At 39.5% G+C, this 13,330-nt stretch overlaps 2 protein-coding genes and 1 long non-coding RNA gene across 16 annotated transcripts in view; 2 read left to right on the forward strand and 1 right to left on the reverse strand.

Moving 5' to 3' along the window:
• Positions 1–13,330, forward strand: part of LOC149090638 (uncharacterized) — a 194,102-nt gene that overhangs the window by 127,571 nt on the left and 53,201 nt on the right. The window lies entirely within an intron of this gene.
• Positions 1,168–1,978, reverse strand: LOC108657769 (lysozyme). The gene is made up of 3 exons (XM_018110422.3): positions 1,805–1,978; positions 1,593–1,742; positions 1,168–1,523 (listed from the first exon to the last, which is right to left on the reverse strand). The coding sequence occupies exons 1-3, from the start codon at positions 1,947–1,949 to the stop codon at positions 1,378–1,380; spliced, it is 441 nt and encodes a 146-aa protein (XP_017965911.1). The 5' UTR covers positions 1,950–1,978; the 3' UTR covers positions 1,168–1,377.
• The window catches only part of Appl (amyloid-beta-like protein), a 61,371-nt gene continuing 53,201 nt past the window's right edge, over positions 5,161–13,330 (forward strand). For 7 of the 14 annotated variants that reach the window (XM_089265159.1, XM_089265163.1, XM_089265169.1 and 4 more), the window contains exons 1-2: positions 5,161–5,284; positions 6,625–6,864. In XM_089265159.1, the coding sequence (XP_089121285.1) occupies positions 6,790–6,864 (75 nt within the window). In that variant the 5' untranslated portion in view covers positions 5,161–5,284; positions 6,625–6,789. The remainder of the gene's footprint in view (positions 5,285–6,624; positions 6,865–13,330) is intronic. The other 7 variants (XM_089265157.1, XM_089265162.1, XM_089265161.1 and 4 more) reach the window with 1 other exon arrangement.

Raw genomic sequence — 13,330 nt, forward strand, 5'->3', positions numbered from 1 at the left:
ATATGGACAGTTTGGATGAATCACATAGATATGTGTTTCAGACACACATGCATAGATCAATGCATATATTATAAATATACTATAAATACATATGCATATACTATGTATATATTATGATATAGTATGTTCTATGCAACCACTGCGCACTAGTTGTTATAATTTCATCACAACATGAACAACAAAAACAAAAAGCAAATCGAACTAAACAACACGTTGCCCACTGCAGCAGGCGAACAAAGTTTCACAAACGTTTGCCTCGGTTCAGCTGGCGTCACTTAATGAAATCCCCCTGAAGCGGGCAGAGGCCCCAAAGCCCCATAAGCTGACGGCGTCAGAGCGCGAGCGACACGAGCGAGCGCAAATGAAGAGAGACAGAGAGTGGGAGAGTGCGAGAGTGAGAGTGAGAGAGAGCCACAAAAAGATTAACTCGCAAAATGTTCAAAGAGCTTTGACTGTGCAAGTGTGCATACTAGATAGTAAACAACTGCCTACAGTAGTGGCCATAAAAGTCGACCCAGCTCGCATATTAAGCTTATGACACCACACAGTGTAATACTCTCTTAAATCAAAAAAAAAAAAGCTAAAAATAAATACGGAGAGAGAAAACTCATGATATATTTATATGCACTAAAACTAGGGCGATAATAATGATTTTTAAATAAATAAATTACGGATTTATGAAAACTATTTTATTGTTGTTTTACACATATATATATATATATTTTTTTTTTTAAATAAAGCTTTTAAAAACCCATATATACCTATATATATATTATATATATATATATATATTTATATCAAGCAAAATATTTTCATTTTAAATATATTATATTGATATATTTTAAATAGACAACAAAATATTTTTGGTAAAAAAAAAAATAAAATAAATAAATCTAACATTTTTTATTTTATTTTTCTTTTATAGTAAAAAAAAAGTTTTTATATAGTTTAAAAAGTCAACACATATTTTTTTTATTAATCAGAAAAAAGAAATATACGTATTTATATATATTTTTTTAAATTATTAACCAATCAAACATATAAATTAAAATATATTTTTTATAATATATATATTTTATATAGCTTTTATCATATTACAAAAAATTTCGTTAAAAAAATGCATTTATATTTCATCAGAGATTTACCATACAAAAATATATGAAAATAGTAATGTTAATAGTTGAATTATATATATAAATAAAAATAATTTGTAATTAATTTTAAAAAACTCTTGGATCACATTTCGTATACAATCATAATAATTCATAATTCCCTTGAAGCTAGCTGCTTATTTCGTACGCCACTGTAATTTTGAGCACATGCCAATTCCTCTAAGCATGCACAGAGATTGACTCTGTGTGGGAGTAATTGAATAAGTTATATGCCGCATATGAGCTTCAGATTGGGCAGGTTCTGGCTGTTGCGGCAGAAGCGTTGCCAGCCATTCCAGTGGCGAAATCCGTCGGAAGCCTGAATGCGTTTCGCGCAGGCGGCGGATTCACGCAGATTCTCGTCGAGCAGGTCTTGAATGAAGCCAGAGCACTTATATTAATAGGGGTATATGGCAGTGGGGCGCGCTAAGAGCGGCTCACCTTCACACTTGACATTGCAAACGCCGCCACGTCGACTCTCCTGGCAGTAGCGTCCATTGATCTGGAAGAGGCCGTAGTTGCGCGACCCATTCGGATTGCTTGTCACCTTGGCTGTGTCCAAGTCGCTCTCATGCTCCAGCAGACATATCCCTGAAAGTGCGGAAGTTAAGTCTCTCCCACTCTCTCTCTCTCGCTCTCTGTCTGTCACTCACAATTGCTAAGCAGACTGCGCTCGAAGCTGTGCTGCTCGAGCAGCTTCCTGGCCAGCTCGCAGCGCATATAGCGCTTGCCCAGCACCTGAGCCCCCAAGCTGAGCCACAAGCCCACGTAGAACAGTGCAAGCACTGCCGATCTCATATTGCGACTGCCAACCAGCTGTGCTCCAGCTTGAACTTGATCTCCAGGCCCAGCTCTGCTGCCTCTGCCTCTGCCTCTGCTGCTGCTGCTGTAGACAAACGATTGTTGATAAGCCGCATTTTGCGTTGTGCCAAATGCGATTCGAATAGATCTAATTACCGACGGGTCTAATGGGTTCGCTGTTGGCAGCAACAGTTGCCTGGCTATTGCAATGAAATTCCACTTCTCTAGAATTAACCTTTAGCTGATGAAGACATTAGATTTTATGATGCAGCATTTTCCTTTATTAAATCTTACTCGCGAGTTCCGATAGAGTTGAGCTCTCATTAAAAAGCAGGTTTAGCGTAATACCATGTACATATATATACGGCAACTGAGTTGGCTTCGGTATATAGCCAATTCACCTATCTAGCTAGAGGCGTAAGGCTTCTTGATTATTAGATTAGAGATAATTCTATAACCCTTAACTTCATATACTAAATATGAACAGAGTTCTGCCTATAATAGGTGGTATCAACTTGTTATTATTAATTTAAGATTTGATTTTTATGCGATCAGAAATAAGTTTTCATATCTCAAGTTCAATAAGTCCCATATTATTAGAAATAAAGCTCTAAATTTAACAGTTCTAACATAATCAATCTTAAAAGTTGCGATTCCTTTGCTTTCGTATAGCTTTTCACCTCAGTGCAATAGTACTTAACGACATATTAACACTCAACGAAAGTATAGACAGAAACCACTGAAAAGCACACAGCTAAGATTTACACCAGGAGAAATCATATAGCCGTGACACAAACCGCTCTATATATATGTTTGCAATCAGCAAAAGTACCGACTGCTCGATACACTGTAACGAGGTGACAGTTTAATAGCTTCAATAACCACAATAGGTGTATCCCTAAATAATTTTTAAGCATTATACAATTAAAATCGGATGTCTGATTATAGCTGGTGGTATTTATAACAGAAATGTGCCAAGTTGTACATACCTCGAAAAAATATTTAAAATTCTACAAGCCAATATACTCCTAATTTAGTTGGAACAGGGTATATTTTAAAGAGAGTGGAAAATATTCTCAGCACGAATTCATCGGTAAAGTTAAGGTCGACGGTTAAAGAAATAAATAATTACGCATGAAATATGATCAAATATTGGGAGCATTTTCGGTCAAATTAAACTTTAGAGAGCTCTCCGTCGTTTGCAATGAAAATTGTAATTTAACCGCGGCTACATTAAATTAAAAAAAAAAGTTCTGCTTTCATTCAAATTAAAGTTTTTTCTTGATTCTGATTTTATAATGTATATTCTCGATGGAAAGAATTATATTTACGTTTCGCATGTTATTTAAAATATGTTTGCACATATTACAACGTATTTTTATTATTGCTCAAAAACATTATATTACTGTATATTATTTATGTACATTTTTCTAAATTATGTAATTATATTACTTATATTATTATTATATATTATTAAAAAAAAAAAGAAAACAGTTTTTTATAAAGGATCTTCAAAAATCGGATTGAAATTGATTTCCTCAATTTTCATATTTTCAATTGCGCTTAATAGCTAGCAATATTTCTATATATAAGATATGACTTTTGAACTATAAATTATGATATCACATGAAACAAATAATCTGTTTTTTTTTTGTTGTTTTTTTTTTTTTTTTTTTTTTTTTTTGAATACTTCATATATACATACATATAAACGCATATATTTTGTAAATTAATTTTAATGAAGTCTAAGGATGATAGAACAGAGAGTTTGATGAGCTAAGCAACTAATATACACAAAACTAGTGCCCAGATTTATTATTAGAACCAACAATAAACAAATATTTGGCTGATTTGTATAAAGTTTGAGATCATATTGTTTTGATTACATTTCAGCATACATCAGCTTTTATGTATTCGCTTTTTTAGTTCTCAGATTCGAATTATAAATAAATAAAAAAGACTCCTCTGCCAAAACCAAAAATTTAAGTTAAAAATGATTGTGGAAATCAAAATCCCTTATATGTATTTAAATGTTTTTTTACTGGATGTTTCAAAATATTTTTCTTACAAATTATAAAAATATATTTATATGCACAGATATAAATTTGAATATAAATATTTGTTGATTTTTTCAATATATTTTTATATTTGTATTTAATCATACACATTTTGAAATTAAAATAAAATAGATACATTTTTAAATATGCCATTAATAGATTTTAAAATAATATAATATGTATTAGTTTTTATAATAATAATTGTAATTATTATGTAGGTGTTTTTATATTATTTTAACTCAATTTTTCATAGAGATATATATGTTTTTGAGTTGGACTTTGACTTGAATGATTCAGTTCAAATATCCCAATTTCGAATGAGCTCAACTTTAACCGATATTTTTCGAACTAACGAATTTTGAGAATGTGTTCCGCTCTGTGTGCTTATAAACATACATACAATTTTTCGAACTCGAATTTTGCGTGACATACAGATTATTTATTGATTTAAAGGGGTGATGGAATGTTCTGTGATATCTCTTATAATATCTAATATTTTTGCGATGTTAATTTAGATTTTTAATAAATATTTTTATAGCTTTGCCTAGTTTAGTCTCTAGCATGCCAAACCTTTGCAGTAAAATGGGGATAAGAACAAACTAGACAAATTTTATTTTTAAAATGTGACTATAATAATCTGGCAGATATGATATATGTAAAACTCGATTTAGACTAACAATGAGTTTGCTGAAACTGATTTACGCAATTATTTCTGCTGCAGCTTAAGCAAATCAATTTGAAAAGCCATTCCCAATTATTTCAATCAACTATCTTTGGTAATAGATTTCAAAAATATTGCTAAGGAAGTGCTATCTCTAGACGTGAACTAGTTCGCCTGATAACGCAGCTGGTTCCAGTGCAAGGCGAGCTTTTCGTTCAGCAACCCTTAAAGCACATATAGAGCACCTGCTGCTGCTGCTGCTGCTGCTTTGAGCTACACACAAACACATTTGCATGCAAGCACACACTCACACACACACACCTACACACCCTTACGAATTTCCATCCCCTGTGGCAAGTGCATGAAGCTACGTTTCGCACTTAATATCGATTCGAATGGGCAGGCGCATGCGCAATCTGCCGTAAGCTGTGGCTCGAGGTCGCCGTACCGAGTCCGCGAACCGAGAACCATGAACCGGGAACCGACTCCGTCAAAGCCAACGAGTTATCCGTCCAGCCAGCGCCAGTTGCAGTCGTTTGTGAGCGTTCGCAGCGCTAGGTACTCAGCAAGTTTCCTGGTGCATTCGAAGCATAACTGTGACTGAGCAGCACAAGGTTGTCAACCTGCTTCACACACACACATACACATATATATATATATATATATATATACAAAATCAGAGAGAGAGAGAGAGCAGGACAGAGAGAGCAAGAGAGAGAGAACATAGATAAGGCAGCTAAAGGACTTGAGCGAGTGCCAGTTACAAAGTTCTACAACGGAGACAGAGAAAGAGAAAGAGAGCCAGAGTGACAGAGAGTGAGAAAGAGAGAGAGAGAGAGAGAGAGACAAAGTGTTTTTTGGCTCGTGTCTTGTGTCGGCATTCAAATTGTTGTTGTATTTGATTATGTTTTTTTTTTCGAGTGCGTGTCGAAATCAATGAAGAAGAAACACAGAAACAAAGTGAAAAATAAGCAAAAGCAATGAAAGAAAGCCAAACACAAAAGAGAAAATAAATAACTAGAAAAATATATGCATATAAATTTATTGTGTAAAAAAGAAAAACATTTTTTTTTTCGCTCTGTCTTCGATTTAAAATTACGGGATTTTTTTCCAAGTGGCGCAAGGAGTGAAAGCGAGAGAGAGAGCGAGTGTGTGTGTGTGTGTGTAAGAGTGTGATTCTGTCTGTGTGTGCTTGTGCGTGCGCAGTACTTTCAGATGAGACCAGCGAGTGTGAGAGAGTGAGAGAGAGACAGAGAGACAGAGAGTGACTAAATGTGGGCTGTGCTGGCGTCGTTTAACTGTGTTCGAACTAACTGCAGCTGTTTTTCCATAAGTTTCCACGAACTCCATCTGACTGCCAAGTGCAAATAGTTTTTTGTCCGAATGGGTTTTTCTGCCCAACTGTAAACAGACAGACCTGCCACATGTATGAAGTGAGAGAGAGGGGGAGAGAGAGCATAAGTAATTCGACTCGACTCAGTTGCCTTCAGTTGAGCCAGGGCCCACGCAGTTAGTCGAGAGCAGCGAGTGTAGACAATAGCGAGTGGCGAGAGGTCTCCAGAGTTGAGAGTTGAGTGTAGACTCTCTCTACCTCACCCTCTCCCTCTCCCTCTCACTCTCTCTCTCTCTCTCATGCTTGCTCTCTCATATATGACACGAGTTTCTACTACGTTCTACAATCAAATACTACTACGCACACACACACGCTCAAGCACATTCACATATACACACACTCACACACACACACACATTACTATCCCGTTGCATAGTTTTTTTTTTTGTGGGGGGACAGCGTAAAGAATCGAGCAACATCAACAATAAAAACTTTGATCGTTGATTGCGCTTGCCTTTCTCTGCGCTTCTCAACTGCTATTATCATACCCAACGCCATTTGCTCTACATTCTGCTCTCTCTCTTCAATTTTTTTTTTTCGATTGTTTTCATATTCGTGCAGTTGCAGTTACAGTTGCAGCCAACAGTGGTCATACAGTGGACACAAAGTGTTAACGAAACACACAAAGAAACTGAAAACGAAAACAACAACAACAACAAATATATTAACATATATATAAACAAAAACTAAAGCAACTCAAAACAAACGTTAAGAATCGACATAACAATGTGCGCCTCGCAGCGTCGTAATTTGCTGCTGCGTAGCCTTTGGGCAGCCGTCGTGCTCGTTGGCACTGTGCAGGTGAGTCATGCAATACCAAAATCCTAGCACACATACTTACACTTACACACACACACACACACACACGCACACAGAGACAAAGTGGAGCTGCTCTAAGCGAGCCGCAAAATATGCCAGCGAAAAAGAGACTCAGTTCTCGCCGCTTGTCCTTACACAAACACACGCACACACACACACACGCACACACACACGCACAGCTTAACGCGAGTGTGCGCAAATATTGGCTTAATTGAACGGTTTTTCTTTCACCCATTCTATTCGTTTGTCTTTTATTTTACTTTTTTTTTGGCTTTTTTTTTTTTTGTTTTGGATAGCCAACCGCCAGCCGCCAGCCGCCACCCTGGCAGCACTTACACAACACGCAATTCGAGCAATTTGCATATGAAAGTCGCACCTGCTGGCCAGCAGGTGTGCACCAACAACTCATTAACTAATGATGACTATTGCGAAAGCGAAAAGAAAACGGGCAAAGCAGCTGAAGCCACGCAACGCTGATTGCTCGCCCAGGCATTGTTATCACCCGCAATTAACAGCAACAGCAGCAGCAGCAGCAACAGCAACAACAGTAAGCGTAATTCCTGTGCCAGGGTTGCCATGGCATACAAGCGGCTTAAACACACACACACACACACACACACACATTGGTAACTGCTTTGAGCTGAGATTTTCGGCTGGCTCTCTGTGAGCTTCGAGCTTGGTTCTTCGAGCTGCTCAATCGGCTCATCGATCCTATTCAACTGCATTTGAAAGCAATTTCTGCAGCCTTGCTGCCTGCTTCTTCTTCTTCTGCTTCTACTGCTACTGCTGCTGCTGCTTCTTCTTCTTGTTGCTGTTGTCTAAGAGTCTCAAACCAAATTTGCGCAACAAAAAATGATATAATAGAACATAGAGATACGCTGAAACAAAAACTAAAAACCTATCAAATTCAACACACACACACACACACACACTAACACATAGTTAGAGCTATAATACGAGCGGGAGGGCTGCAGCAAGAGTGCTAGTTTTTAAGGGCTGCCAACACACTAAGCTGATTTATAAGTTGGCCAGCTGCTGCAACCGTTTCAGGTTCTCTAACCACCCACCCGCTCAACGCACCACCGCACCACCGCACCACCCCACCACCCAACCACCCACACTGGCTAGCTTGTTTTGTGTGTGCTGCTTGCAATTTGTTTTGCCTTGCAATGTTCGCCTAGCTGAATATCCTTTGCCGTGTCTCTCTCTCTCTCTCTCCCTCTCTTTCTGTTGTCTCTGTGTGTGTGTGTGTGTGTCTGTGTTGCCTGATACCTTAATGCCGCTATTCATGCTGGTCTTTGTTGCCAGCAATTTATGAGTAGTGACCCAGGGCAGAGGCCTCTAGCTGTCACTGCTGGCCGACCATTTGCAGGCACTGTATCCATCCATATTCACAACGACACCACCAGCAACCCCACCTCCTCCCACTCGCACGGCTGCACCACAGCAACTCCCACACGTCGCTCGTCAGCGAGCCGTCAACATTTGCCGTGCGCGTTATCAGAGCCAACGCATCGCCAGGCTTTTTTTTTTGTGCTCTCTCTCTTTTTTTTGTGGCTGTTGACGGTGGTTGTCGGTGGTTGCTTACGTACAAGTTGCATTGCCAGTGGTTGGCTTCACGTATTTTCCAGTTGTTTTCAGTTTTCTATTTTTTTGCGTCCTTTGTATTTTGTATATATATATATATATTTATATATATATTGCTTGAAAGGACTCGTCGCACGCGCTTCTCTGACTCATGCGAGGCGCAGTGTGCAATATGACCAGGCCCAAAGAGCCGTCCGCGTCTATCGAGAGCCTGAAGCCCGCTGCTCGCACAACCCATACAAAGTCCTCGCCGTCTATATTCAAGTACTTTCAGCTCAGTAATGGTTAGGAGAGGGGGTGGAGAAAGGGAGGGAGGGGGGTTGTGGTCTGCTGTTGACCATTTGATTGTCGGCACAAAACTGTCGGCTGTCAATTCGTGGAACGCACAGCTCCCCGGCCATGTTTACTGCAATTCAACTAAACTCGTTCCAGCCGGCCCCCACTCGCAATTGTTTTAATGCGCATTATGAATCGTATGGCTTGAGACTAGCTGCCGTTGCTTGCTAACCACATAGAGTTCTTAATTGCTGCATCGCCATGAGTTTTGCACCACTTTGCACCACTCACGAGCAGTGGGCCGAGGTTCACTTAGTTGGAATCATCCGCTGATTATATAACTTATGATTTCTGGCTTGTAGCCGCTTCGTAATTCCCCCATGACTCACTCAAGCCTTTGAGTAGCTCTTGTAGCCAGCTTGGTCTTGCTTTGATAACATTCCCCAGCATCAATTCGAGTTTGTAGTCGCATTGGCTCTTTATGACTCTTGTCACATGAATCACTCATCTTTCACTTGGTTATTTTGCATCTGAATCAGACTAGGGCTGCCTAATAATTCTGACTTCGTGCTCTAAGATTGAAAAAGAGTTTAAAGAAGTTGTTTGGTATTTCTTTGTATGAGTCAACTAAGAATAACTAGTAATATATTTAACATCTACTGTTAAGGACAGGCTCCTCTTCCACATCACCAGTTATGCTCTTAACAGAATTCTGTTTACAGCCCTACGCCAACATCACGTTCTCCCAAACTAATAACACAACATGTTAATCCTATTATTCATTTAAAATTATTTTTAAAATATATATTCTAAATATTATTGTAAAGTTTTATATCTTATCAACTGTATATACATATAGACCTATCAGAGATATGAATCATGTGACACTTTTCCACTAGCTTCTGGAGAATTCAGATTGTTGATGGACTTGAAAGTCGCACTACTTTCTCAGTGACTTTTCCTCACAATAATTAGAAATTCTGCCTAAATATATATATATAATATAATATATATCTTTATATATATAATATATATCTTTATATATATCTTTATTTGCCATTATGAGCTATGATTTAGTCGTGTGATTGAATTTTACAGCACTTGCTCCAGTTGAGCTGCTTCAATTAAATATTGACCAAACTATTGTTAAAGAGCAATCAGAGACTAAATAATAATTGATTGTCTTCTATATATTTATTGTCTTCTATATATTTGAACTACCTAGACTTCATAGATTCTGCTACGTATGATTATCTTAATAGATGAACGATTGATTGGGATGATATTCTCATATTCAAATATTGACTAAACTATTGTTAAACAGCATTCAGAGGCTAACTATGAATTGATTGTCTTATATATATGCTTAACCACTTTCTCATTAGTTGTTCCTGACATCTGAACTACCTAGACTTTATAGATTTTGCTACGTTTGATTATCTGGATTGAAGTACGATAGATTGGGATGATATTCTCATATGCATCTATTTTATATCACTATGGGAGATCTGTTAACCTCAGAGAATGTTCTTAAAGAAACACTAGAAATATGAGTATTTTGAGTACATTGAGTATATTGAATACATTGAGTATATTAAGCTCGTACCATTCATGAATTTCTCATCACTTAAGCATTTGTTATGCCCGTGCTTAACAGCAGCTAGTTGTTAAGCAGCTTTGCTTTAAGTGATGTTGACCACATATCACACACACTCACACACACGCACACACACACACATACACAGACACATGTCATCTATATATAGATGTGGCATATAAAGCATTTGCTGCCTGGCCACCGCTAATGATGAGCAAAAGTGCACAATTTGAGCTGCTCGGATATATCGAATGGAGAACCATTTACCAACGATTTAAAAAAAAACAGAAAGAGAAAGAGAGAGAGAGAGGGGAGAGGAGAGAAAAAAGAATGAAATAAACTGGGCTGCAGTTAATGCGTGGTTTGCCTTCAACTAGTTGTTGTTCTTGTTGCTGTTGCTATCAATATCGACTGGCTCCTGCTGCTGCTGCTCCTGCTGCTCCTGCTCGCTGGCCGTGCTCCTTTGCGTTTGCATTTAATCATGGCTGGCCGGACGCTCGCATTTATTGCATGCACTTAGTCACTGGCACAGCACTTGCAGCTCATCTGGCCAACGCCCCCTCTCGGCCTGCTCCTTCTGTATAGCCACTAGCCCCGGCTAGTGGTGGCGGTGGTGGTGCCTGTTAGCATTTATCAGGCTTGGCAATGCCAAACAACTTGGTCAGCAGCGTTGTCGTTTGCTGCCTCACTGACGATTGTCCTCGTCCACATTGACATCCACATTGTTGTTGTTGTTGTTGTTGTTGTTGCAGCTGTTGTTGTTGTCGTCTTTTGCTGTTCGTGCACATTCATAAAATGTGGTGTCACAGTTCATGCACACCGCCCATACACCACCCACTAGCCCACAGGCAAACAGGCAGGCAGGCAGACAGACAGACTGCCACACACACACACACACACACACACACACACACATTGGCACATATGTGAGTGTGCAGTGACCCCACTTCCTTTCTATTTCCAGTGCCAGTGCCTGAAATCCTTTTGCCTTTTCTTTTCGCCCTTGCCTGCCCTGGCTTTAGCCTTTGCTTTGGCTATGTCCTTCAGCCACAATTCGAATTCTTAGCTCGCCTCAACTCGACTCGCCTCGACTCGCCTCGACGCGACGCGACTCGTTTCGATTCGTTTGGTTTCGTTAGGTTTTCGTTTTGGTTTGGCTTTGAATTCGTTGCGCCATTTGCTTCGCTTTATTTGTCTTCTTATTTTGTGGCCCCCGTCGACCCCTGCTCCTGCTGCCTTTGTGCAGCGCTTTTTCTGCTTTTCTGTGTGTGTGTGTGTGTGTTTGCCATGCTCGTAGCCTGCTGCCAGTTAGTCAGTCAGAGTCTTCCCTTTATCATATCTGAACCCATATCCAGTTACAAAGCGTTAACGCTTCAATGATTTTTTCGATTATGCATTTTGTTCATTTCAACGTTGACACAAAGGCGCTAACCCCGACCCCAATCCGCTTCCTCCTCCCCCGGCTGCTCCTGCTCCTGCTGCTGCTCCTGCTCCTGCTCGGACACCCAGCCAGCCAAGCGCACTGGCTTTGTTTTAGGCTAATGTCATAGCCAAAGCCGAGGCGCAAGCCAGAGCTAAAGCCAAGTCAGCTACATAGCCGCAATCCCTGCACCGGCCGTCCTGCCCGAGGCATAGGCCATAAAAATAGAATAGAGCTCGTTTTATTTTTTTCCTCTCTTCCTCTGTCATTTGTCGTCGTGTTCTTTTGTGCTGCACTGGAATAAGACGCTATTGAAACGGTATTGGTGGCAAGAACTTTTGCAATTGCTGCCGCTTGTGTGCTACTCTGAGCCCGCCCCCTTCCGCTCGCATGGGTCAACAACACTTGTCCTGCGGCAGACGCTGGGTGACGGCTCTTCAGCTAAGCCCAAGTCGATGTCGTCGTCGTCTCTCCGGCCCCCTGTCCTGTGCTGCTGCTGCCAGCCTTCATAATCATCATGTTGCTGCTGCGAATGACGATTCGGCTGATGAGTCACACAATTAAACAAATGAAGCAAACGAAATGCGAAAGCAAAGCCAAAGGTGCAGGTCGTGGCGAGGGACAAAGTAGGGGAGGGCGGGCAAGGTGACGCTGAGTAAACGAACCGAATGACACGACAAGATAAGCAACATAATTGTTTCTCTGTGCCTGACGACAATTAAATACCCTACCCTAAATGTGAGACAATAGCTTGGGCTCTGAACTATTAACTAATTGATTTATCTGATGATCAGAAAATGGAAAAACAACAAGAAACCAAATAAATTTAGTGACAAAGAGAGAGAGAGGAAGAGAATGTTAGATAGACAGAGATAAGATAAATACTTAAGCTAAAGCTATATGGGAAGGGAGAGAGAGTTTGGCAGACAGAGACAGGAGAGAGAGAGAGAAAGGGAAAGAAAGATATATGGATAGAGATAGCGAAAGAAAGACACATGTAAATCTAGAGAATTCCAGAAGGAGAGATGTAGAGAAAACGAAGAAAAAGAAAAGAGCTTAGAAGTATGGCATTTGTGATAGACAGAGAGAGAGATAGAGATATATACGGATCTCTATAGAATATATAGAAATACATAGAGAGGTATAGAGACAAGGAGAAGGTGACCTGAGATGGAGTGAGACGGAAAGAAAGAGATAAGCTGGCATAGAAAAAAAGGGAGACAAGAAGAAAATCATTTAGCTACATATTCTTTCACATTACAATAAAAGACAGAGGCAGATCAGAGTGTGAGAGATAGGTAGCGCGAACAAGCAAGAGATAGAACAGAGAGAGAGAGAGAGAGAGAGAGAGAGAGAGAGAAAGAGAAAGAGACAGAGAGTTCGATAGAGCCAGTGAGGTATATGATTCTGTGAAATAGACTCTATAAACTGATTTGATCAAGGAAAAGTACATCCATATATACATATATGTATGTGTATGTGTATGCATATTCTCCATTTATTAGGCTACCGCGTCCCTCCCATTCAATTAGAATATTCTCGAAAGAGGAGTATAATTAAAATACATT

This window comes from Drosophila navojoa, chromosome X, assembly GCF_054131105.1.
Source record: "Drosophila navojoa isolate 15081-1374.11 chromosome X, UAZ_NAV_1.0, whole genome shotgun sequence".
NCBI classification, from domain to species: Eukaryota; Metazoa; Arthropoda; class Insecta; order Diptera; family Drosophilidae; genus Drosophila; species Drosophila navojoa.

Coding starts and splice junctions, on each gene's coding strand:
- LOC108657769 (XM_018110422.3), bottom strand. CDS start 1,949: ATGAGATCGGCAGTGCTTGCACTGTTCTACGTGGGCTTGTGGCTCAGC. Junction 1,743..1,804: donor GCGCAGTCTGCTTAGCAATT/GTGAGTGACAGA, acceptor CCGCACTTTCAG/GGATATGTCTGCTGGAGCAT. Junction 1,524..1,592: donor TTGCAATGTCAAGTGTGAAG/GTGAGCCGCTCT, acceptor GCTTCATTCAAG/ACCTGCTCGACGAGAATCTG.